The 26588-nt window shown below is 47.0% G+C and overlaps 1 protein-coding gene across 1 annotated transcript in view; it reads right to left on the bottom strand.

Annotated features, from left to right (window-relative positions):
* Positions 1-26588, bottom strand: part of nbeaa (neurobeachin a) — a 337495-nt gene that overhangs the window by 212912 nt on the left and 97995 nt on the right. The window contains 5 exon segments of the mRNA XM_045690201.1: positions 3908-4034; positions 12099-12220; positions 12523-12618; positions 15101-15201; positions 25026-25146. Coding sequence (XP_045546157.1) covers positions 3908-4034; positions 12099-12220; positions 12523-12618; positions 15101-15201; positions 25026-25146 — 567 coding nt within the window.

Here is a 26588-nt window from a genome sequence, read left to right as displayed (position 1 = left end):
GGTGATTTATTAACTGTGCGTGAGGCAGCAGGATAGTGCTGACTCTGTGTTTCAGGGATGAATGCTGGTGATTTATTAACTGTGTGTGAGGCAGCAGGATAGTGCTGACTGTGTGTTTCAGGGATGAATGCTGGTGATTTATTAACTGTGTGTGTGAGGCAGCAGGATAGTGCTGACTGTGTTTCAGGGATGAATGCTGGTGATTTATTAACTGTGTCTGAGGCAGCAGGATAGTGCTGACTGTGTGTTTCAGGGATGAATGCTGGTGATTTATTAACTGTGTGTGAGGCAGCAGGATAGTGCTGACTGTGTGTTGCAGGGATGAATGCTGGTGATGTATTAACTGTGTGTGAGGCAGCAGGATAGTGCTGACTCTGTGTTTCAGGGATGAATGCTGGTGATTTATTAACTGTGTGTGAGGCAGCAGGATAGTGCTGACTCTGTGTTTCAGGGATGAATGCTGGTGATTTATTAACTGTGTGTGTGAGGCAGCAGGATAGTTCTGACTGTGTGTTTCAGGGATGAATGCTGGTGATTTATTAACTGTGTGTGTGAGGCAGCAGGATAGTGCTGACTGTGTTTCAGGGATGAATGCTGGTGATTTATTAACTGTGTGTGAGGCAGCAGGATAGTGCTGACTGTGTGTTTCAGGGATGAATGCTGGTGATTTATTAACTGTGTGTGTGAGGCAGCAGGATAGTGCTGACTGTGTGTTTCAGGGATGAATGCTGGTGATTTATTTACTGTGTGTGAGGCAGCAGGATAGTGCTGACTGTGTTTCAGGGATGAATGCTGGTGATTTATTAACTGTGTGTGTGAGGCAGCAGGATAGTGCTGACTGGATGTTTCAGGGATGAATGCTGGTGATTTATTAACTGTGTGTGAGGCAGCAGGATAGTGCTGACTGTGTTTCAGGGATGAATGCTGGTGATTTATTAACTGTGTGTGTGAGGCAGCAGGATAGTGCTGACTGTGTGTTGCAGGGATGAATGCTGGTGATTTATTAACTGTGTGTGAGGCAGCAGGATAGCGCTGACTGTGTGTTTCAGGGATGAATGCTGGTGATTTATTAACTGTGTCTGAGGCAGCAGGATAGTGCTGACTCTGTGTTTCAGGGATGAATGCTGGTGATTAATTAACTGTGTGTGAGGCAGCAGGATAGTGCTGACTGTGTGTTGCAGGGATGAATGCTGGTGATGTATTAACTGTGTGTGAGGCAGCAGGATAGTGCTGACTCTGTGTTTCAGGGATGAATGCTGGTGATTTATTAACTGTGTGTGAGGCAGCAGGATAGTGCTGACTCTGTGTTTCAGGGATGAATGCTGGTGATTTATTAACTGTGTCTGAGGCAGCAGGATAGTGCTGACTGTGTGTTTCAGGGATGAATGCTGGTGATTTATTAACTGTGTGTGAGGCAGCAGGATAGTGCTGACTGTGTGTTGCAGGGATGAATGCTGGTGATGTATTAACTGTGTGTGAGGCAGCAGGATAGTGCTGACTCTGTGTTTCAGGGATGAATGCTGGTGATTTATTAACTGTGTGTGAGGCAGCAGGATAGTGCTGACTGTGTGTTTCAGGGATGAATGCTGGTGATTTATTAACTGTGTGTGTGAGGCAGCAGGATAGTGCTGACTGTGTGTTTCAGGGATGAATGCTGGTGATTTATTAACTGTGTGTGAGGCAGCAGGATAGTGCTGACTGTGTGTTGCAGGGATGAATGCTGGTGATGTATTAACTGTGTGTGTGAGGCAGCAGGATAGTGCTGACTCTGTGTTTCAGGGATGAATGCTGGTGATTTATTAACTGTGTGTGAGGCAGCAGGATAGTGCTGACTGTGTGTTTCAGGGATGAATGCTGGTGATTTATTAACTGTGTGTGTGAGGCAGCAGGATAGTGCTGACTGTGTGTTGCAGGGATGAATGCTGGTGATTTATTAACTGTGTGTGAGGCAGCAGGATAGCGCTGACTGTGTGTTTCAGGGATGAATGCTGGTGATTTATTAACTGTGTCTGAGGCAGCAGGATAGTGCTGACTCTGTGTTTCAGGGATGAATGCTGGTGATTAATTAACTGTGTGTGAGGCAGCAGGATAGTGCTTACTGTGTGTTGCAGGGATGAATGCTGGTGATGTATTAACTGTGTGTGAGGCAGCAGGATAGTGCTGACTCTGTGTTTCAGGGATGAATGCTGGTGATTTATTAACTGTGTGTGAGGCAGCAGGATAGTGCTGACTGTGTTTCAGGGATGAATGCTGGTGATTTATTAACTGTGTCTGAGGCAGCAGGATAGTGCTGACTGTGTGTTTCAGGGATAAATTCTGGTGATTTATTAACTGTGTGTGAGGCAGCAGGATAGTGCTGACTGTGTGTTGCAGGGATGAATGCTGGTGATGTATTAACTGTGTGTGAGGCAGCAGGATAGTGCTGACTCTGTGTTTCAGGGATGAATGCTGGTGATTTATTAACTGTGTGTGAGGCAGCAGGATAGTGCTGACTCTGTGTTTCAGGGATGAATGCTGGTGATTTATTAACTGTGTGTGTGAGGCAGCAGGATAGTTCTGACTGTGTGTTTCAGGGATGAATGCTGGTGATTTATTAACTGTGTGTGTGAGGCAGCAGGATAGTGCTGACTGTGTGTTTCAGGGATGAATGCTGGTGATTTATTAACTGTGTGTGTGAGGCAGCAGGATAGTGCTGACTGTGTGTTTCAGGGATGAATGCTGGTGATTTATTTACTGTGTGTGAGGCAGCAGGATAGTGCTGACTGTGTTTCAGGGATGAATGCTGGTGATTTATTAACTGTGTGTGTGAGGCAGCAGGATAGTGCTGACTGGGTGTTTCAGGGATGAATGCTGGTGATTTATTAACTGTGTGTGAGGCAGCAGGATAGTGCTGACTGTGTTTCAGGGATGAATGCTGGTGATTTATTAACTGTGTGTGTGAGGCAGCAGGATAGTGCTGACTGTGTGTTGCAGGGATGAATGCTGGTGATTTATTAACTGTGTGTGAGGCAGCAGGATAGTGCTGACTGTGTTTCAGGGATGAATGCTGGTGATTTATTAACTGTGTGTGAGGCAGCAGGATAGTGCTGACTGTGTGTTTCAGGGATGAATGCTGGTGATTTATTAACTGTGTGTGTGAGGCAGCAGGATAGTGCTGACTCTGTGTTTCAGGGATGAATGCTGGTGATTTATTAACTGTGTGTGTGAGGCAGCAGGATAGTGCTGACTGTGTTTCAGGGATGAATGCTGGTGATTTATTAACTGTGTGTGAGGCAGAGGGATAGTGCTGACTCTGTTTCAGGGATGAATGCTGGTGATTTATTAACTGTGTGTGTGAGGCAGCAGGATAGTGCTGACTGTGAGTTTCAGGGATGAATGCTGGTGATTTATTAACTGTGTGTGTGAGGCAGCAAGATAGTGCTGACTGTGTGTTTCAGGGATGAATGCTGGTGATTTATTAACTGTGTGTGAGGCAGCAGGATAGTGCTGACTGTGTGTTTCAGGGATGAATGCTGGTGATTTATTAACTGTGTGTGTGAGGCAGCAGGATAGTGCTGACTGTGTGTTTCAGGGATGAATGCTGGTGATTTATTTACTGTGTGTGAGGCAGCAGGATAGTGCTGACTCTGTGTTTCAGGGTCAGTGTTCATCTCTTAATTGACAGATCTTAACTTCAGTCAGCCTGTATCCGAAAATGGACCCTATTTGGGAAACACTGGTCAATTTGGGAAACACTGGGCTGCTACCACTAAATCAATGTGTGTGTGTGTGTGCGTGTGTTTGCGCGTGTGTGTGTGTGTGTGTTTGCGCGTGTGTGTGTGTGTGTGTGTGTGTGTGTGTGTGTGTGTGTGTGTGTGTGTGTGTGTGTGTGTGTGTGTGTGTGTGTATGTGTGTGTGCAGTACGTACCTTGCGGGGTTGAAAGTCGTACTTCACACAGTGCTGGAAGCCTTTCCCCTTGGACTTTAGTGACGTCACGATCAGACAGTTCCCCACAAAGTGAGCCGAGTAACCAATACCTTTACTGGTTCGAAAACTACGGGGGAGAGGAGAGGAGAGGAGAGGAGAGGAGAGGAGAGGAGAGGAGAGGAGAGGAGAGGAGAGGAGAGGAGAGGAGAGGAGAGGAGAGGAGAGGAGTAAACCCCACCATTATACGTGATGTAATAGCATGCAGGTGAGCTCAACGAAGTCTCTTTGTCCAATCGTTTCCAACCTCCCCAAAACATAAAACATATTCTCATCCCTGAAGCTTTCAGATCACACAAGAGGTCCCGTTTCAACACCCCAAAACCAGTATCAGCCCCCGGCTAGATCTGAAGGTCAAGTCAAACAGGCCTACATCTAAATGTGTGTGAAGTGACGGCCTGATATGTATACAGCCAGTGAGTTGCTGTGTTATCTCTATCTCCAGGGTGGTGTGGAGGCCCATGTCAGACAGGGAGCTATTAGGGGCGGTGGGAGAAAGGTGATAAGGCTCTGGGTTATCAGTCAGGCCACAGCAGGGTCTCCTTCCATCCACACCCTCCTCCTCTCTCTCTCCTCTCTCTCTTCTCCTCTCTCTCTCCTCCTCTCTCTCCTCCTCTCTCTTCTCCTCTCTCTCTTCTCTCTCTCCTCCTTTCTCTCTCCTCCTCTCTCTCCACCTCTCTCTCTTCTCCTCTCTCTCCTCCTCTCTCTCTTCTCCTCACACTCTCCTCTCCTCTCTCTCTCCTCCTCTCTCTCTTCTCCTCTCTCCTCCTCTCGCTCTCTCTCCTCTCTCTCTCTCCTCCTCTCTCCTCTCTCTCTTCTCCTCTCTCTCTCCTCCTTTCTCTCTCCTCCTCTCTCTTCTCCTCTCTCTCTTCTCTCTCTCCTCCTTTCTCTCTCCTCCTCTCTCTCTCCTCCTCTCTCTCTCTCTCCTCTCCTCACTCTCCTCTCCTCTCTCTCTCCTCCTCTCTCTCTTCTCCTCACTCCTCCTCCTCTCTCTCTCCTCCTCTCTCTCTTCTCCTCTCTCTCTCCTCCTCTCTCTCTCTCTCCTCTCTCTCCTCCTCTCTCTCTTCTCCTCTCTCTCTCCTCCTCTCTCTCTCCTCCTCTCTCTCTCTCCTCCTCTCTCTCTCCTCCTCTCTCTCTCTCTCTCCTCTCTCTCTCCTCCTCTCTCTCTCCTCCTCTCTCTCTCTCCTCTCTCTCTTCTCCTCACTCTCCTCTCCTCTCTCTCTCTCTCCTCCTCTCTCTCTTCTCCTCACTCTCTCCTCTCCTCTCTCTCTCCTCCTCTCTCTCTTCTCCTCTCTCCTCCTCTCTCTCTCCTCCTCTCTCTCTCTCCTCCTCTCTCTCTCTCTCTCCTCTCTCTCCTCCTCTCTCTCTTCTCCTCTCTCTCCTCCTCTCTCTCTCCTCCTCTCTCTCTTCTCCTCTCTCTCCTCCTTTCTCTCTCCTCCTCTCTCCACCTCTCTCTCTTCTCCTCTCTCTCTCCTCCTCTCTCTCATCTCCTCACTCTCTCCTCTCCTTTCTCTCTTCTCCTCTCTCTCTCCTCCTCTCTCTCTCTCTCTCTCTCTCTCCTCTCTCTCTCTCTCCTCCTCTCTCTCTCCTCCTCTCTCCTTCTCTCTCTCTCATCCTCTCTCTCTCCTCCTCTCTCTCTTCTCCCCTCTCTCTTCTCCTCTCAGTTCCCACACAAAATGTTCTCTTTTCGGCTCTCGGAGAACTCAGCTGTCACCATGACAACGGGTAGTTACCAGGGAGACAGGATTACATGCGTGACGCGATCAGGGCTCATCCCCTGTGATGATGTCATCCCGAGCAGGTAAATCAGGTAATGATGGGATACGGTAGTTGAATAAAAGCAGCTTTTACAGGATGTTGTGTTATCACAACCAAATTAAAATAGTATTTGTCACAAAATGACCTGGATTGACCTGGATTACAGTTAAGATTACATTAAATGTACATAGTGCAAGTAATCAATGATATTCAAGATTCTGCACAGATTATTACAGCAATTGTGAAGATTTCCACACAAAGGTTTGAATCCTAAGCAACCTGCATACATATTGTTTGAAGTACAATAGACCAACATAGCTACTGTAGCAGGTCAAAGCTGTGTGCTGGAAAAGAAGAGCATGGGTGAAGTAGGAATTGTAGTGCTCATCTGAATTTCCTTTAGAGAGAGAGGAGAGAGAGAGTACTGAGTACACTATAAACCAGGCCTGGGCAACTCCAGTCCTCGGGGGGCTGATTGTGTGTCACCCCCCCCATCCCTAGCAAACACACCTGATATAAACTATTATCATTCTAACCTGAAGATAATGATTAGGTGGTTATTGGAGTCAGGTGTGTTAACTGGGGAAAAACTGTGACACCAATCAGACTGGAGTTGTCCAGGCCTGTTCTAGAGAGATAGATCTAGATGTTCTAGAGAGAGATAGATCTAGACGTCCTAGAGAGATAGATCTAGATGTTACAGAGAGAAATAGATCAAGACATCCTAGAGAGATAGATCTAGATGTTCTAGAGAGAAATAGATCTAGACATTCTAGAGAGATAGATCTAGATGTTCTAGAGAGAGATAGATATAGCTGCTCTAGAGAGAGACCGATCTAGATGTTTTAGAGAGAGATAGATCTAGATGTTCTATAGAGAAATAGATCTAGATGTTCTAGAGAGAAATGGATCTAGATGTTCTAGAGAGATAGATATATATGTTCTAGAGAGAGATAGATCTATATGTTCTAGAGATATATAGATCTAGATGACCCAGAGAGAGATAGATCTAGATGTTCTAGAGAGAGATATACCTAGATGTTCTAGAGAGAGATAGATCTAGATGTTCTAGAGAGAAATAAATCTAGACGTTTTAGAGAGGTATATCTAGATGTTTTAGAGAGATAGGCATGCTATAAAGGGAATAGGGTGATATTTAGGATAGAGATATACAACAGTGCATTTAGAAAGTTTTCAGACCCCTTGACTTTTTCCACATTATGTTACAGCCTTATTCTAAAATTGATGAAATCGTCAAGGAGATGCCCAAGGAACCGATGGTTACTCTGACAGAGCTCCAGAGTTCCTCTGTGAAGATGGGAGAACCTTCCAAAAGGACAACCATCTCTGCAGCACTCCACCAATCAGGCCTTTATGGTAGAGTGGCCAGACGGAAACCGCTCCTCAGTAAAAGGCACAGACCAAGATTGAACTCTTTGCCCTGAATGCCAAGCGTCACGTCTGGAGGAAACATGGCACCATCCCTACGGTGAAGCATGGTGGTGGCAGCATCATGCTGTGGGGATGTTTTTCAGCGTTAGGGACTGGGAAACTAGTCAGGATCGAGGGAAAGATGAATGGAGCAAAGTACAGAGAGATCCTTGATGAAAACCTGCTCCAGAGCGCTCAGGACGTCAGACTGGGGTGTAAGTTCACCTTCCAACAGCACAACGACCCTAAGCACACAGCCAAGACAACGCAGGAGTGGCTTCGGGACAAGTCTCTGAACGTCTTTGAGTGGCCCAGCAAGAGCCCGGACTTGAACCCGATCGAACATCTCTGGAGAGACCTGAAAATAACTGTGCAGCGACGCTCCCCATCCAACCTGACAGAGCTTGAGAGGATCTGCAGAGAAGAATGGGAGAAACTCCCTGAATACAGGTGTGCCAAGCTTGTAGCATCATACCCAAGAAGACTCAAGGCTGTAATCGCTGCCAAAGTTGCTTCAACAAAGTACTGAATAAAGGGTCTGAATACTTATGTAAATGTTATATTTCAGTTTTTATTTTTAATAAATTAGCAATATTTTCCAAAAAACATTATGGGGTAATGTGTGTAGATTGATAAGGAGAAAAAAACTATTAAATCCATTTTAGAATAAGGCTGTAACGTAACAAAATGTGGAAAAGTAAAGGGGTCTGAAGACAGTCTGAATGCTCTGTATGCATCTATATCTCTGGTCACATCACTCTCAGGGTGCAGGCAAGGCCTGTTGTCTGATCAATCATTTTCAGTAGGAGGACAGATCCACACCCTGTAAGAATGTGGCACGTTCACCCTAATCTCACCCTTCCCTTCCCAAGGGTAACGGCTACTGCTCGCGTCGTCTCACAGCGTTGTCTCACACTCTCTCCCTCCCTCTCCCAATGTCTCTCCCCACATGAACAAATACTATAGTATACAATGGTATAAATACTGTAGTATACTGTATACTGTAGTACAACCCAGTAAAAGAACTGTAACTTTTTTCATTACAAATCCTAGACAGATTGTTCAGCACTTCTGCTCTGGTCTATAACCTGTAGGGAACACAGTATGGTCTATACTTGGCCTGTAGGGAACACAGTATGGTCTATACTTGGCATGTAGGGAACACAGTATGGTCTATACTTGGCATGTAGGGAACACAGTATGGTCTATACTTGGCCTGTAGGGAACACAGTATGGTCTATACTTGGCATGTAGGGAACACAGTATGGTCTATACTTGGCATGTAGGGAACACAGTATGGTCTGTACTTGGCATGTAGGGAACACACTATGGTCTATACTTGGCAAGTAGGGAACACCGTATGGTCTATACTTGGCATGTAGGGAACACACTATGGTCTATACTTGGCATGTAGGGAACACAGTATGGTCTATAACCTGTAGGGAACACAGTATGGTCTATACTTGGCATGTAGGGAACACAGTATGGTCTATACTTGGCATGTAGGGAACACAGTATGGTCTATACTTGGCATGTAGGGAACACAGTATGGTCTATACTTGGCACGTAGGGAACACAGTATGGTCTATACTTGGTATGTAGGGAACACAGTATGGTCTATACTTGGCAAGTAGGGAACACAGTATGGTCTATACTTGGCATGTAGGGAACACAGTATGGTCTATACTTGGCATGTAGGGAACACAGTATGGTCTATAACCAGTAGGGAACACAGTATGGTCTATACTTGGCATGTAGGGAACACAGTATGGTCTATACTTGGTATATAGGGAACACAGTATGGTCTATACTTGGCAAGTAGGGAACACAGTATGGTCTATACTTGGCATGTAGGGAACACAGTATGGTCTATACTTGGCATGTAGGGAACACAGTATGGTCTATACTTGGCATGTAGGGAACACAGTATGGTCTATACTTGGCATGTAGGGAACACAGTATGGTCTATAACCTGTAGGGAACACAGTATGGTCTATAACCTGTAGGGAACACAGTATGGTCTATACTTGGCCTGTAGGGAACACAGTATGGTCTATACTTGGCATGTAGGGAACACAGTATGGTCTATACTTGGCATGTAGGGAACACAGTATGGTCTATACTTGGCATGTAGGGAACACAGTATGGTCTGTACTTGGCATGTAGGGAACACACTATGGTCTATACTTGGCAAGTAGGGAACACAGTATGGTCTATACTTGGCATGTAGGGAACACACTATGGTCTATACTTGGCATGTAGGGAACACAGTATGGTCTATAACCTGTAGGGAACACAGTATGGTCTATACTTGGCATGTAGGGAACACAGTATGGTCTATACTTGGCATGTAGGGAACACAGTATGGTCTATACTTGGCATGTAGGGGAACACAGTATGGTCTATACTTGGCACGTAGGGAACACAGTATGGTCTATACTTGGTATGTAGGGAACACAGTATGGTCTATACTTGGCAAGTAGGGAACACAGTATGGTCTATACTTGGCATGTAGGGAACACAGTATGGTCTATAACCAGTAGGGAACACAGTATGGTCTATACTTGGCATGTAGGGAACACAGTATGGTCTATACTTGGTATATAGGGAACACAGTATGGTCTATACTTGGCAAGTAGGGAACACAGTATGGTCTATACTTGGCATGTAGGGAACACAGTATGGTCTATACTTGGTATGTAGGGAACACAGTATGGTCTATACTTGGCATGTAGGGAACACAGTATGGTCTATACTTGGCATGTAGGGAACACAGTATGGTCTATAACCTGTAGGGAACACAGTATGGTCTATAACCTGTAGGGAACACAGTATGGTCTATACTTGGCATGTAGGGAACACAGTATGGTCTATAACCTGTAGGGAACACAGTATGGTCTATACTTGGCATGTAGGGAACACACTATGGTCTATACTTGGCAAGTAGGGAACACAGTATGGTCTATACTTGGCATGTAGGGAACACACTATGGACTATACTTGGCATGTAGGGAACACAGTATGGTCTATAACCTGTAGGGAACACAGTATGGTCTATACTTGGCATGTAGGGAACACAGTATGGTCTATACTTGGCATGTAGGGAACACAGTATGGTCTATACTTGGCATGTAGGGAACACAGTATGGTCTATACTTGGCATGTAGGGAACACAGTATGGTCTATACTTGGTATGTAGGGAACACAGTATGGTCTATACTTGGCAAGTAGGGAGCACAGTATGGTCTATACTTGGCATGTAGGGAACACAGTATGTTCTATAACCTGTAGGGAACACAGTATGGTCTATACTTGGCATGTAGGGAACACAGTATGGTCTATACTTGGTATGTAGGGAACACAGTATGGTCTATACTTGGCATGTAGGGAACACAGTATGGTCTATACTTGGCATGTAGGGAACACAGTATGGTCTATACTTGGCATGTAGGGAACACAGTATGGTCTATACTTGGCCTGTAGGGAACACAGTATGGTCTATACTTGGCATGTAGGGAACACAGTATGGTCTATACTTGGCCTGTAGGGAACACAGTATGGTCTATACTTGGCATGTAGGGAACACAGTATGGTCTATACTTGGTATGTAGGGAACACAGTATGGTCTATACTTAGCATGTAGGGAACACAGTATGGTCTATACTTGGCATGTAGGGAACACAGTATGGTCTATACTTGGCATGTAGGGAACACAGTATGGTCTATACTTGGTATGTAGGGAACACAGTATGGTCTATACTTGGCATGTAGGGAACACAGTATGGTCTATAACCTGTAGGGAACACAGTATGGTCTATACTTGGCATGTAGGGAACACAGTATGGTCTATAACCTGTAGGGAACACAGTATGGTCTATAACCTGTAGGGAACACAGTATGGTCTATACTTGGCATGTAGGGAACACAGTATGGTCTATACTTGGTATGTAGGGAACACAGTATGGTCTATAACCTGTAGGGAACACAGTATGGTCTATACTTGGCATATAGGGAACACAGTATGGTCTATACTTGGCATGTAGGGAACACAGTATGGTCTATACTTGACATGTAGGGAACACAGTATGGTCTATACTTGGCATGTAGGGAACACAGTATGGTCTATAACCTGTAGGGAACACAGTATGGTCTATACTTGGCATGTAGGGAACACAGTATGGTCTATACTTGGCATGTAGGGAACACAGTATGGTCTATACTTGGTATGTAGGGAACACAGTATGGTCTATAACCTGTAGGGAACACAGTATGGTCTATACTTGGCATGTAGGGAACACAGTATGGTCTATACTTGGCATGTAGGGAACACAGTATGGTCTATACTTGGCAAGTAGGGAACACAGTATGGTCTATACTTGGCATGTAGGGAACACAGTATGGTCTATACTTGGCATGTAGGGAACACTTATGGGTGGCTGAAATTGGTATATGGGGGAGGGGAATGGGCATATGCTAATTAAATACTGTAGTATTTACTATTCTTCTGTATAATGCAACATTCTATAGTAAGTACTACACATGATCGAGGGATACTACACTGTGTAGTATAGTATTCTACAGTATACTACAGTTAACTATATAATTCTATAGTAAGGACTGTAGCATTATTTAATGTGGGTCTCTCTCTCTGACTCTCTCTCTCTCTCTCTGACTCTCTCTCTCTCTCTCTCTCTCTCTGTCTGACTCTCTCTCTCTCTCTCTCTGACTCTCTCTCTCTCTGACTCGCTCTCTCTCTCTCTCTGACTCTCTCTCTCTCTCTGACTCTCTCTCTCTCTGACTCTCTCTCTCTCTCTCTCTCTGACTCTCTCTCTCTCTTTCTCTGTCTGTCTCTCTATCTTTGTCTCTGTCTCTCTCTCTGTCTCTCTCTGTCACTCTCTCCCCCCTCGCTCTTTCTCTCTCTCCATCTCTATCCCCCTTTCCTCACCAGTAGAGGTATGGTTTGTCCTTGTCTACGTTGATGTTGTTGAGGGGATCTTGTCTGAACCAGGTGTTGAGAGTGAAGCCGTTCTGGTAAGGCCACTTAGCGATGGGCGGCAACGCTATGGCCTGGGGGAGGAGACAGAACACAGCATTAGCCAATCACAATCACACACCGAAACCTATCAAGTCAAAGCAAAAACAATGTTTCTAAAATGATAAGTATTTCAGAGGGTGAAAAGAGGGCAGATAATTCAACACAGATCATTATTGTAAGGAGGAGAGAATACAGGTGTGTGTGTGTGTGTGTGTGTGTGTGTGTGTGTGTGTCTGTGTGTGTGTGTCTGTGTGTGTGTGTGTGTGTGTGTGTGTGTGTGTGTGTGTGTGTGTGTGTGTGTGTGTGTGTGTGTGTGTGTGTGTGTGTGTCTTACCGCTGCACTGCGACCAGGGAAGTTGAAGAAGGTGTCTGGACCGTGTCTTTGAGGCATCTGGTTCAACACAGACAACAACTTGATAGAATGTCTGGGCTGGAGGAGGAGAGGAGAGAGGGATGAGAAGAGGGAGGAGAGGACAGGGAGGAGAGAAGGAGAGGAGAGGAGAGAGAATTAGAAGAGGGGAGGGAGAAGGAGGAGAGGAGAGGAGAGAGAAGAAGAAGAGGGGAGGGAGAAGGAGGAGAGGACAGGGAGGAGAGGAGAGAGAAGAGGAGATGGAGAAGGAGGAAGTTAGATGAATCAGGAGGTAGTGACTCTCCTAACCATCACAGACATTGAGGGAGGATAGGAGGACACCACAGGGAGACCACTACCACAACCCTATTGGATAAATGGAGGGGGAGGAATGGGGGGGAGGAATGGAGGGAGAGGAATGGAGGGGAAGGAATGGAGGGGGAGGAATGGGGGGGAGGAATGGAGGGGGAGGAATGGGTGGGAGAAATGGAGGGGGAGGAATGGAGGGGTGAGATGGAGGGGGAGGAATGGAGGGGTGAGATGGAGGGGGAGGAATGGAGGGGGAGGAATGGGGGGGGAATGGAGGGGGAGGAATGGAGGGGTGAGATGGAGGGGGAGGAATGGAGGGGTGAGATGGAGGGGGAGGAATGGAGGGGTGAGATGGAGGGGGAGGAATGGAGGGGTGAGATGGAGGGGGAGGATTGGAGGGGTGAGATGGAGGGGGAGGAATGGAGGGGTGAGATGGAGGGGGAGGAATGGAGGGGGAGGGGGAGGAATGGAGGGGGAGGAATGGAGGGGGAGGCATGGAGGGGTGAGATGGAGGGGGAGGAATGGAGGGGTGAGATGGAGGGGGAGGAATGGAGGGGTGAGATGGAGGGGGAGGAATGGAGGGGGAGGAATGGAGGGGGAGAAATGGAGGGGGAGGAATGGAGGGGGAGGAATGGAGGGGGAGGAATGGAGGGGGAGGAATGGGCTTCCAGGGGTAAGAGCTGTGTTGTTGCTGCATACAGGATATCATGGTCTGGGGAGGGGGAGAAGGAGGGGAGAGGAGGATGGAGAGAGAGAGAGGTGACAATGTGAAGAACGCTAGGTGCATTGAGAGGGAGGGATGGAAGGGGATCATGCACAGAAAGAAGATGACTGATGATCATGATGGTTGGTGCCAAGCGGGTCTGGGTAGTGGGGACAGGGATGTAGCGGGATGGAGAAATGGAGGAGGGGAGGAAAGGGGGAGGACAGGAGGAGGAATGTTGGTGTAGACACTAGATGTTTGTCTGGGTTGGTTATGGACCACAGGGAGAAGTACGAACCTGAGGAGTCAGCACAAGCTGCCCCTGTATCCATCTCTCCATCCCTCCTGCTCTGTCCCTCCCCCTGTATCCATCTCTCCATCCCTTCTGCTCTGTCCCTCCTCCCCCTGTATCCATCTCTCCATCCCTTCTGCTCTGTCCCTCCTCCCCCTGTATCCATCTCTCCATCCCTCCTGCTCTGTCCCTCCCCCTGTATCCATCTCTCCATCCCTCCTGCTCTGTCCCTCCTCCCCCTGTATCTGTCCCTCCTCCCCTGTATCCATCTCTCCATCCCTTCTGCTCTGTCCCTCCTCCCCTGTATCCATCTCTCCATCCCTCCTTCTGCTCTGTCCCTCCTCCCCCTGTATCCATCTCTCCATCCCTCCTTCTCTGTCCCTTCTCCCCCTGTATCCATCTCTCCATCCCTTCTGCTCTGTCCCTCCTCCCCCTGTATCCATCTCTCCATCCCTTCTGCTCTGTCCCTCCTCCCCCTGTATCCATCTCTCCATCCCTCCTTCTGCTCTGTTCCTCCTCCCCTGTATCCATCTCTCCATCCCTCCTGCTCTGTCCCTCCTCCCCCTGTATCCATCTCTCCATCCCTCCTTCTCTGTCCCTTCTCCCCCTGTATCCATCTCTCCATCCCTCCTTCTGCTCTGTCCCTCCTCCCCCTGTATCCATCTCTCCATCCCCCCTGTTCTGTCCCTTCTCCCCCTGTATCCATCTCTCCATCCCTCCTGCTCTGTCCCTCCCCCTGTATCCATCTCTCCATCCCTCCTTCTGCTCTGTCCCTCCTCCCCCTGTATCCATCTCTCCATCCCTCCTTCTGCTCTGTCCCTCCTCCCCCTGTATCCATCTCTCCATCCCTTCTGCTCTGTCCCTCCTCCCCCTGTATCCATCTCTCCATCCCTCCTTCTGCTCTGTCCCTTCTCCCCCTGTATCCATCTCTCCATCCCTCCTTCTGCTCTGTCCCTTCTCCCCCTGTATCCATCTCTCCATCCCTCCTTCTGCTCTGTCCCTCCTCCCCCTGTATCCATCTCTCCATCCCTCCTTCTCTGTCCCTCCTCCCCCTGTATCCATCTCTCCATCCCTCCTTCTACTCTGTCCCTTCTCCCCCTGTATCCATCTCTCCATGCCACCTCTTATCAGCCCTCACACACAGCCCTTCACATCTAACTTCTACCCTGTCTTACCTATCCTGTCTAACCCACCCTGTCTAACCCATCCTGTCTAACCCATCCTGTCTAACCCACCCTGTGTCCCCCAGGTATACTCACCCAGATACTGTTGTCTCCCCTCAGCATACTGAATAGAAGCTTCAGCTCCTTCACTGTTATACTGTAGCTGGCCATCACCCCCAGCATATCCACTAGCAGATCTAGAGAGAGAGACAGAGAGACAGAGAGAGAGACGAGAGAGACGAGAGAGAGACATAGAGAGAGAGACGAGAGCGAGAGAGAGAGACAGAGAGAGAGAGATGAGAGAGTGAGAGACGAGAGAGAGAGACGAGAGAGTGAGAGACAGAGAGAGACGAAAGAAAGAGAGAGAGAGAGACAGAGAGAGATGAGAGAGTGAGAGACAGAGAGAGAGAGAGAGAGAGAGAGAGAGAGACAGAGACAGAGAGAGATGAGAGAGACGAGAGAGTGAGAGAGAGACAGAGAGAGACAGAGAGAGACAGAGAGGAGACAGAGAGAGACAAGAGAGACAGAGAGAAATGAGAGAGTGAGAGACAGAGAGACAGAGACAGATAGAGTGAGACGAGAGACAGAGAGAGGCAGAGAGAGAGAGACAGAGAGTGACGAGACAGAGAGACAAAGAGAGATGTGAGAGACAGAGAGAGATGAGAGAGAGAGACAGAGAGAGAGAGTGAGAGAGAGAGATGAGAGAGAGAGAGAGAGAAAGAGAGAGACAGAGAGAGACAGAGAGAGATGACAGAGAGAGACAGAGAGACAGATAGTGAGACGAGAGACAGAGAGAGACAGAGAAAGAGAGACAGAGAGAGTGAGACAGAGAGAGACAGAGAGAGTGAGACAGAGAAAGGAGAGGTGAGACAATGCTAGAGTGTGCCGATGACGAGTCAGTGTTTGGCAGACAGCGTTGTTGCTGACTGTGTTAAGAGCAGTGGTGAGTAGCCTATCACATGCCTGGAGACACCACTGTGAGGTCATCAGGAAGGGACAGGCTGTTATACTGGGACGCGTCCAAAATGGCACCCTTAAAATATTGGTCAAAAGTAGTGCACTAAATAGAGAATAAAGTGACATTTGGGACGCAGCCCTGCTGAATAAGATGGCGCGGGAGAACAAGACTGCCGGTTTACGTACTCCTAATCAATAGTTTTTTTTTGGTTTGTTTCTTTGCGTTGTTTGTAACTTTTTTTTTCTTTGACTTATTTTGTATATAATGTTGCTGCTACCGTCTCTTATGACCGAAAATAACTTCTGGGCATCAGAACTGCGATTACTCACCACAGACTGGCAAAATCATTTTTTTCCTTTAACGAGTCTGACGAGCCCGAAGTGAATGATATACTGCTTTCCCGGGAACAGGCTCAGATCCCGTCATGTACGTGAAGAGGAGGCGGAGAAAAAGGGTCCAGAGGGCGGGCTGCCTTCAGAGAATTCGTAGGCGATCAAATAAACCCCCACTTCCTTCCATTCTGCTAGAAAACGTGCAATCTTTGGAAAATAAAATCAATGACGTACGCGGAAGATTAAACTACCAACGGAACATTAAAAACTGTAACATCTTATGCTTCACTGAGTCGTGGCTGAACAACGACATTATCAACATACAGCTGGCTGGTTATACGCTGCACCGGCAGGATAGAACAGCGGCGTCTGGTAAGTCAAGGGGCGGCAGGCTGTGTATTTTTGTAAATAACAGCTGGTGCACGATATCTACAATAGTCTCGAGGTTTTGCTCACCTGAGGTAGAGTATCGCATGATAAGCTTTAGACCACACTATCTACCTAGAGTGTTTTCATCTGTATTTTTCGTAGCTGTCTACATACCACCACAGACTGATGCTGGCACTAAGACAGCACTGAATTCTGCCATAAGCAAACAGGAAAACGCTCATCCAGAGGCAGCGCTCCTAGTAGCCGGTGTCATGACTGGCCTGTTCGGGTCAGGTTAACGTGGACCATAATCCTACAGAGATATCTCTCACACACCCCAGCTGGGGATCGAGAGGTATGGAGGTTGGGAGTTTTATGACACCTGCCCATTGTAAATCTTAAATCTACACCTCCAGCCTCTTAACTAGTTAAATCCAGACCTCCAGCCTCTTAACTAGTTAAATCCAGACCTCCAGCCTCTTAACTAGTTAAATCCAGACCTCCAGCATCTTAACTATTTAAACCCAGACCTCCAGCCTCTTAACTAGTTAAACCCAGACCTCCAGCCTCTTAACTAGTTAAATCCAGACCTCCAGCCTCTTAACTAGTTAAATCCAGATCTCCAGCCTGGTCCTAAAGGTGGAAACGCCCAATTCTGACCCGAGGGTATAAAACATCTGAGTTAAGAATTAACATTATGACTAGGTGATCACGAGCTGCAGCCAAGGTCTGATTAGTTGTAACCCCAAAACGCAACACGAGGTTGAAGAAGACAAAGGAACCTTTTAACAATCAATGCTACGGATGAGTAGCTGTGTCTAAGAGGGTGAATTCAAGCAGGACCACCCGGTTACCACTCTCCAAGGAATCGTGTGTCTACACTGCTTTCATTCCCACGCTGGAACCACCTATATGGCTGATTAGCCGTCCTCAGAAGACCCCTCTTTCAGACCGAGGGAAACAGACCACTAAGAGAAAGGACAGTTACATCGTGAGGACAAACAGAGAGTCACACCCGATAACCGAAGATGTGCCGTCATCAGAGAAGAGGTCGGAACCCGGTCCACGAAGAGACACCTCATCGGAGACATCCGACACGTAATTACATCATTATATTATGACCCATAAGAGCAGCAGTTCTGGGCAAGGTTAGGGTTAAACTCAGCATAGTTTACAAATGTACCCAAGTGTACTTTTCTCTCGTGCACTCATATTGTGTTGGTCCGCTAGGGACCTGTTTCATTGTACTAAGCTCTAATCAATAGCCTAGTCTGTGTGTTTGTGTATCTTATATTATAATTTCAGCTTGTTAGTAAATAAATAATCAACACAATTGGTGTGGTACGGACTTATTTAGTGAGACTCGGGTTTGTGCAGATTCCCGGATTATGCGACATTCAGAATGAGACTGTAGAGGAAATGAATTCATTAGTGACTGTTGTAAAATCGATATTCTGAAATTCTTTGAGTACATTTGGGAAATAGAAACTCAATAAAGCCAAAACGTTCCCACGGTGCCCCAGGTTACTGAGTTAATAATTACCTGTTTAATTTAATCACGTAATTATAAACAGTTAATCATTCGATGAACAGCAGTCGTCACGTTAATCAATACAACGTTAAGACACCGGAAACTTCAATGCAGGGAAACTTAAATCCATCTTAGCAAATTTCTATCAGTATGTTAAATGTGCAAACTCTGGACCACCTTTACTCCACACACAGAGACGCATACAAAGCTCTCCATTGCCCTCCATTTGGCAAATCTGACCATAATTATATCCTCCTGATTCCTGCTTACAAGCAAAAATCAAAGCAGGAAGCACCAGTGACTCGATCAATAAATAAGTGGTCAGATGAAGCAGATGCTAAGCTACAGGACTGTCTTGCTAGCACAGACTGGAATATGTTCCGGGATTCTTCCGATGGCATTGAGGAGTATACCACCTCAGTCATTGCTTCATCAATAAGTGCATCGATGACGTCGTCCCCACAGTGACTGTACGTACATACCCCAACCAGAAGCCATAGATTACAGGCAACATCCGAACTGAGCTAAAGGCTAGAGCTTCCCCTTTCAAGGAGCTGAACTCTAATCCGGAAGCTTATAAGAAATCCCACTATGCCTTACGACGAACAATCAAACAGGCAAAGAGTCAATACAGGACTAAGATCGAATCGTACTATGCCGGCTCTGACGCTCGTTGGATGTGGCAGGGCTTGCAAACTATTACAGACTACAAAGGAAGCACAGCCAAGAGCTGCCCAGTTACACAAGCCTACCAGGCGAGCTAAACTACTTCTATGCAGGCTTCGAGGCAAATAACACCTAAACATGCATGAGAGCACCATCAGTTCCGGAAGACTGTGTGATCACGCTCTCCGCAGCCGATGTGAGTAAGACATTTAAACAGGTCAACATTTACAAGGCCGCAGGGCCAGATGGATTACCAGGACGTGTACTGCGAGCATGCGCTGACCAACTGGCAAGTGTCTTCACTGACATTTTCAACTTCTCCCTGGCTGAGTCTGTCATACCAACATGTTTCAAGCAGACCACCCTAGTCCCTGTGCCCAAGAACACTAAGGTAATCTGGCTAAATGACTACCGACCCGTAGCATTCATGTCTGTAGCCATGAAGTGCTTTGAAAGGCTGGTCAACACCATTATCCCAGAAAACCTAGACCTACCTCAATTTGCATGCCGCCCAAACAGATCCACAGATGATGCAATCTCTATTGCACTACACACTGCCCTTTCCACCTGGACAAAAGGAACACCTATGTGAGAATACTGTTCATTGACTACAGCTCAGCGTTCAACACCATACTGCACTCAAAGCTCATCAGTAAGCTAAGGACCCTGGAACTAAACACCTCCCACTGCAACTGGATCCTGGACTTCCTGACGGGCCGCCCCCAGGTGGTAAAGGTAGGTAATAACACATCCGCCATGCTGATCCTCAACACAGAGGACTTTGGGGATGCGTGCTTAGTCCCCTCCTGTACTCCCTGTTCACTCATGACTGCACGGCCAGGCACGACTCCAACACCATCATTAAGTTTGTCGATGACACAACAGTAGTAGGCCTGATCACCGACAACGATGAGACTGCCTATAGGGAGGAGGTCAAAGACCTGGCAGTGTGGTGGCAGGACAACAACCTCTCCCTCAAAGTGATCAAGACAAAGAAGATTGTGGACTACAGGAAAAGGAGGACCGAGCACACCCCCATTCTCATCGACGGGGCTGTAGTGGAGCAGGTTGAGAGCATCAAGTTCCTTGGTGGCCACATCACCAACAAACTAACCTGGTCCAAGCACACCAAGACAGTCGTGAAGCGGGCACGACAAAACCTATTACCCCTCAGGAGACTGAAAAGATTTGGCATGGGTCCTCAGATCCTCAAACGGTTCTACAGCTGCACCATCGAGAGCATCCTGACCAGTTGTATCACCGCCTGGTATGGCAACTGCTCGGCCTCCGACCGCAAGGCACTACGGAGGGTAGTGCGTACGGCCCAGTACATCACTGAGGCCAAGCTTCCTGCCATCCAGGACCTCTATATCAGGCGGTGTCAGAGGAAGGACCTACAACTTGTCAAAGACTCCAGCCACCCTAGTCATAGACTGTTCTCTCTGCTACCACACAGCAAGCGGTACCGGAGCGCCAAGTCTAGGTCCAAGAGGCTTCTAAACAGCTTCTACTCCCAAGCCACAAGACTCCTTAACATCTAATCAAATGGCTACCCAGACTATTTGCATTGACCCCCCCCATTTTACACCGCTGCTATCCTTAATTATTCTATTGTATTTACTGTGAGTGTGTGGTGTGTGTGTGTGTGTATGTGTGTGTGTGTGTGTGTGTGTGTGTGTGTGTGTGTGTGTGTGTGTGTGTGTGTGTGTGTGTGTGTGTGTGTGTGTGTGTGTGTGTGTGTGTGTGTGTGTGTGTGTGTGACCATAGATTAGTGTAATGACAGCAGAGAGAGAGAGAATGTGCTTACACTGGCCATTCTCAGTAATACTGCTGTAAATGAATAGAGACCTCCCACGCTACATCATTACTGACACACACACACCCGCGCACACACACACACACACACACACACACACACACACAAACACAGGCACACACAAAGGCACAAACACACACACAGGCACACACAAACACACACAAACACAGACACAGACACAGACACACACACACACACACACACACACACACACACACACAAACTGGCCATGAGCACATTAGTTGAAGAGGACAGATAGAGGCAAGGTGCAGTCAAGGACAACACACTGCTGTAACTGGTATAGTAAAGTGTGTGTGTGTGTGTGTGTGTGTGTGTGTGTGTGTGTGTGTGTGTGTGTGTGTGTGTGTGTGTGTGTGTGTGTGTGTGTGTGTGTGTGTGTGTGTGTGTGTGTGTGTGTGTGTGTGTGTGTGTGTGTGTGTGTGTGTGTGTGTGTGTGTGTGTGTGTGTGTGTGTGTGTGTGTGTGTGTGTGTGTGTGTGTGTGTCTGTGTCTGTGTTTGTGTGTGTTTGTGTGTGCGTGTGTGTGTGTGTTTGTGCCTTTGTGTGTGTGTGTGTGTTTTCCTGTGTGTGTGTGTGTGTGGCCCAGACGGCAGCCCTAACCACGTCCTCAGAGCTAGCGCAGACCAGCTGGCTGGTGTGTTTATGGACATATTTAATCTCTCCCTATCCTAGTCTGCTGTCCCCACATGCTTCCAGATGGCCACCATTGTTCCTGTACCCAAGAAAACAAAGGTAACTGAGCTAAACGACTATCGCCCCGTAGCACTCACTTCTGTCATCGTGAAGTGCTTTGAAAGGCTAGTTAAGGATCATATCACCTCCACCTTACCTGACACCCTTGACCCACTCCAATATGCATACCAGCCCAATAGATCCACAGACGTACTGTCCACTACCCACTGCCCACTGCCGTATTCCATCTGGACAAGAGGGATCCCTATACAGTGGGGGAAAAAGTATTTGATCCCCTGCTGATTTTGTGCGTTTGCCCACTTACAAAGAAATCATCAGTCTATACTTTTTATGGTAGGTTTATTTGAACAGTGAGAGACAGAATAACAACAACAAAAATCCAGAAAAACGCATATCAAAAATGTTATAAAATGATTTGCATTTTAATGAGGGAAATAAGTATTTGACCCCTCTGCAAAACATGACTTAGTACTTGGTGGCAAAACCCAAAACCCTTGTTGGAAATCACAGAGGTCAGACGTTTCTTGTAGTTGGCCACCAGGTTTGCACACATCTCAGGAGGGATTTTGTCCCACTCCTCTTTGCAGATCTTCTCCAAGTCATTAAGGTTTCGAGGCTGACGTTTGGCAACTCGAACCTTCAGCTCCCTCCACAGATTTTCTATGGGATTAAGGTCTGGAGACTGGCTAGGCCACTCCAGGACCTTAATGTGCTTCTTCTTGAGCCACTCCTTTGTTGCCTTGGCCGTGTGTTTTGGGTCATTGTCATGCTGGAATACCCATCCACGACCCATTTTCAATGCCCTGGCTGAGGGAAGGAGGTTCTCACCCAAGATTTGACGGTACATGGCCCCGTTCATCGTCCCTTTGATGCGGTGAAGTTGTCCTGTCCCCTTAGCAGAAAAACACCCCCAAAGCATAATGTTTCCACCTCCATGTTTGACGGTGGAGATGGTGTTCTTGGGGTCATAGGCAACATTCCTCCTCCTCCAAACACGGCGAGTTGAGTTGATGCCAAAGAGCTCCATTTTGGTCTCATCTGACCACAACACTTTCACCAGTTGTCCTCTGAATCATTCAGATGTTCATTGGCAAACTTCAGACGGGCATGTATATGTATTCTTGAGCAGGAGGACCTTGCGGGCGCTGCAGGATTTCAGTCCTTCACGGCGTAGTGTGTTACCAATTGTTTTCTTGGTGACTATGGTCCCAGCTGCCTTGAGATCATTGACAAGATCCTCCCGTGTAGTTCTGGATTGATTCCTCACCGTTCTCATGATCATTGCAATTCCACGAGGTGAGATCTTGCATGGAGCCCCAGGCCGAGGGATATTGACAGTTCTTTTGTGTTTCTTCCATTTGCGAATAATCGCACCAAATGTTGTCACCTTCTCACCAAGCTGCTTGGCGATCGTCTTGTAGGCCATTCCAGCCTTGTGTAGGTCTACAATCTAGTCCCTGACATCCTTGGAGAGCTCTTTGGTCTTGGCCATGGTGGAGAGTTTGGAATCTGATTGATTGATTGCTTCTGTGGACAGGTGTGTTTTATACAGGTAACAAACTGAGATTAGGAGCACTCCCTTTAAGAGTGTGCTCCTAATCTCAGCTCGTTACCTGTATAGAAGACACATGGGAGCCAGAAATCTTTCTGATTGAGAGGGGGTCAAATACTTATTTCCCTCAACTAAATGCAAATCAATTCATAACTTTTTTGACATGTGTTTTTCTGGACTTTTTTGTTGTTATTCTGTCTCTCACTGTTGAAATAAACCTACCATTAAAATTATAGACTGATCCTTTCTTTGTCAGTGGGCAAACGTACAAAATCAGCAGGGGATCAAATACTTTTTTCCCCCACTGTATAAGAATTCTGTTCATTGACTACAGCTCAGCCTTCAAGACCATAGTACTATCCAGGCTCATCATTAAGCTTGGGGCCCTGGGTCTGAACCCCACCCTCTGCAACTGGGTCCTGGACTTCCTGACGGGCCGCCCCCAGGTGGTGAACTTAGGAAATAACACCTCTTCTTCGCTGATCCTCAACCCTGGGCCACACACAGGGGTGCGTGCTCAGCCCTCTCCTGTACTCCCTGTTCACCCATGACTGCGTGGCCAATCACACCTTCAACTCAGTCATCAAGTTTGCTGACAACATAACAGCAGTAGGGTGATTACCAACAATGACGAGACAGACTACAGAGAGGAGGTGAGGGCTCTGGGAGTGTGGTGCCAGGAAAATAACGTCAACTAAAAAAAGGAGATGATCTTGGACTTCATGAAACAGCAGAGCGTGCAGCCCCCTATCCACATCGACAGGACTGCAGTGGAGAAGGTGGAAAGCTTCAAGTTCCTCGACGTACACATCACTGAAGATCTGAAATGGTCCACCCACACAGACAGTGTGGTGAAGAAGGCGCAATAGTGCCTCTTCAACCTTAGGAGGCTGAAGAAATTTGGCTTGGCACCTAAAACCCTCACAAACTTTTACAGATGCACAATTGAGTGCATCCTGTCTGGCTGTATCACCACCTGGTATGGCAGCTGCACCGCCCATAACCGTAAGGCTCTCCAGAGGGTAGTGAGGTCTGCCCAACGCATCACCGGGAGAACACTGCCTGCCCTCCCTGACACCTACAGCATCCGATGTCACAGGAAGGCCAAAAAGATCATCAAGGACATCTACCACCCGAGCCACAGCCTGTTCACCCTGCTATCATCCAGATGGTGAGGTCAGTACAGGTGCATCAAAGCTGGGACCAAGAGACTGAAAAGCAGCTTCTATCTCAAGGCCATCAGACTGTTAAACAGCCATCACTAGCACATTAGAGGCTGCTGCCTATAGACAGACTAGAAATCACTGGTCACTTTAATAAATGGATCACTAGTCACTTGGATAATGTTTACATATCTTGCATTACTCATCTCATATGTATATACTGTATTCTATCCTATTCTACTGTATCTTAGTCTATGTATTACTCATCTCATATGTATATACTGTATTCTATCCTATTCTACTGTATCTTAGTCTATGTATTACTCATCTCATATGTATATACTGTATTCTATCCTATTCTACTGTATCTTAGTCTATGTATTACTCATCTCATATGTATATACTGTATTCTATCCTATTCTACTGTATCTTAGTCTATGTATTACTCATCTCATATGTATATACTGTATTCTATCCTATTCTACTGTATCTTAGTCTATGTATTACTCATCTCATATGTATATACTGTATTCTATCCTATTCTACTCTATCTTAGTCTATGTATTACTCATCTCATATGTATATACTGTATTCTACACTATTCTACTGTATCTTAGTCTATGCTGCTCTGCCATTGCTCGTCCAAATATTTAAATATTCTTAATTCAAATCCTTACTTAGATGTGTGTGTATTGAGTATATGTTGTGAAATTGTTAGATTTTACCGTCAGAGCTAGAAGCACAAGCACCTCGCTACACCCGAAATAACATCTGCTAAACACGTGTATGTGACCAATAACATGTGATTTCATTTGTGTGTGTGTGTGTGTGTGTGTGTGTGTGTGTGTGTGTGTGTGTGTGTGTGTGTGTGTGTGTGTGTGTGTGTGTGTGTGTGTGTGTGTGTGTGTGTGTGTTCCCCTACCTGCGATCATGTCGTCCACAGAGCTCATCTTGGACAGGACCTGTTGTATGAGGCCCACCTCTGTGCTGGTCTGAAGGTTCCTCACACTCTTCCTCAGGATGGCTGTGAACATGGACCACACCTAGTGACACAACAACACACACAGCTCCATCACCTGGTGACACAACAACACACACAGCTCCATCACCTGGTGACGCAGCAACACACACAGCTCCATCACCTGGTGATGCAACAACACACACAGCTCCATCACCTGGTGACGCAACAACACACACAGCTCCATCACCTGGTGACGCAACAACACACACAGCTCCATCACCTGGTGACGCAACAACACACACAGCTCCATCACCTGGTGACGCAACAACACACACAGCTCCATCAACTGGTAACGCAACAACACACACAGCTCCATCACCTGGTGACGCAACAACACACACAGCTCCATCACCTGGTGACGCAACAACACACACAGCTCCATCACCTGGTAACGCAACAACACACACACAGCTCCATCACCTGGTGACGCAACAACACACACAGCTCCATCACCTGGTGACGCAACAACACACACAGCTCCATCACCTGGTGACGCAACAACACACACAGCTCCATCACCTGGTGACGCAACAACACACACAGCTCCATCACCTGGTGATGCAACAACACACACAGCTCCATCACCTGGTGACGCAACAACAACACACAGCTCCATCACCTGGTGATGCAACAACACACACAGCTCCATCACCTGGTGACGCAACAACACACACAGCTCCATCACCTGGTGAGTCAACAACACACACAGCTCCATCACCTGGTGACGCAACAACACACACACACAGCTCCATCACCTGGTGACACAACACACACACAGCTCCATCACCTGGTGACGCAACAACACACACAGCTCCATCACCTGGTGACGCAACAACACACACAGCTCCATCACCTGGTGACGCAACAACACACACAGCTTCATCACCTGGTGACGCAACAACACACACAGCTCCATCACCTGGTGACACAACAACAACACACAAATCTTTGTTAATCCAAATGCCCAGATATTTGTAGGTGGGAACCTGATCAATGGGAGAACCATCGAGTGATTAAATATGTAGTACATCTGGGACATTCTGGAGAGAACAACATGTATTTAGTCTTGGCCACATTAAGTACACGTTTTAAAACAACCGGGGTGTTCTGTAAAGTAACACGGTCAGATTGCAGCTCTAACACAGCCTGGTCAACAATTGGGGCAATGGCATACATACATACATAATAGTGTGATCTGAAAACAGATGAATATTACAAGTTATAACAGACAGACCCAATATTATTTATATAAATATTAAAGAGAACAGGTCCCAGTACTGACCCCTGCGGTACACCTTTTGTACTACTGAATAAAGGAAAATAGACTTAACACCATAAGATATCACACATGAACTCCTTTCTGACAGTTCATTTTCAAACCACTTCCACAAAGCCTGATCCAGGCCAATTTTCAGTCAACCTTTGAATAAAGATGTGATGGTCGACGGTATCAAAGGCCTTGGG

This window comes from Salmo salar, chromosome ssa11, assembly GCF_905237065.1.
Source record: "Salmo salar chromosome ssa11, Ssal_v3.1, whole genome shotgun sequence".
NCBI lineage: Eukaryota > Metazoa > Chordata > Actinopteri > Salmoniformes > Salmonidae > Salmo > Salmo salar.
This window is presented reverse-complemented; position numbering and strand designations above follow the sequence as displayed.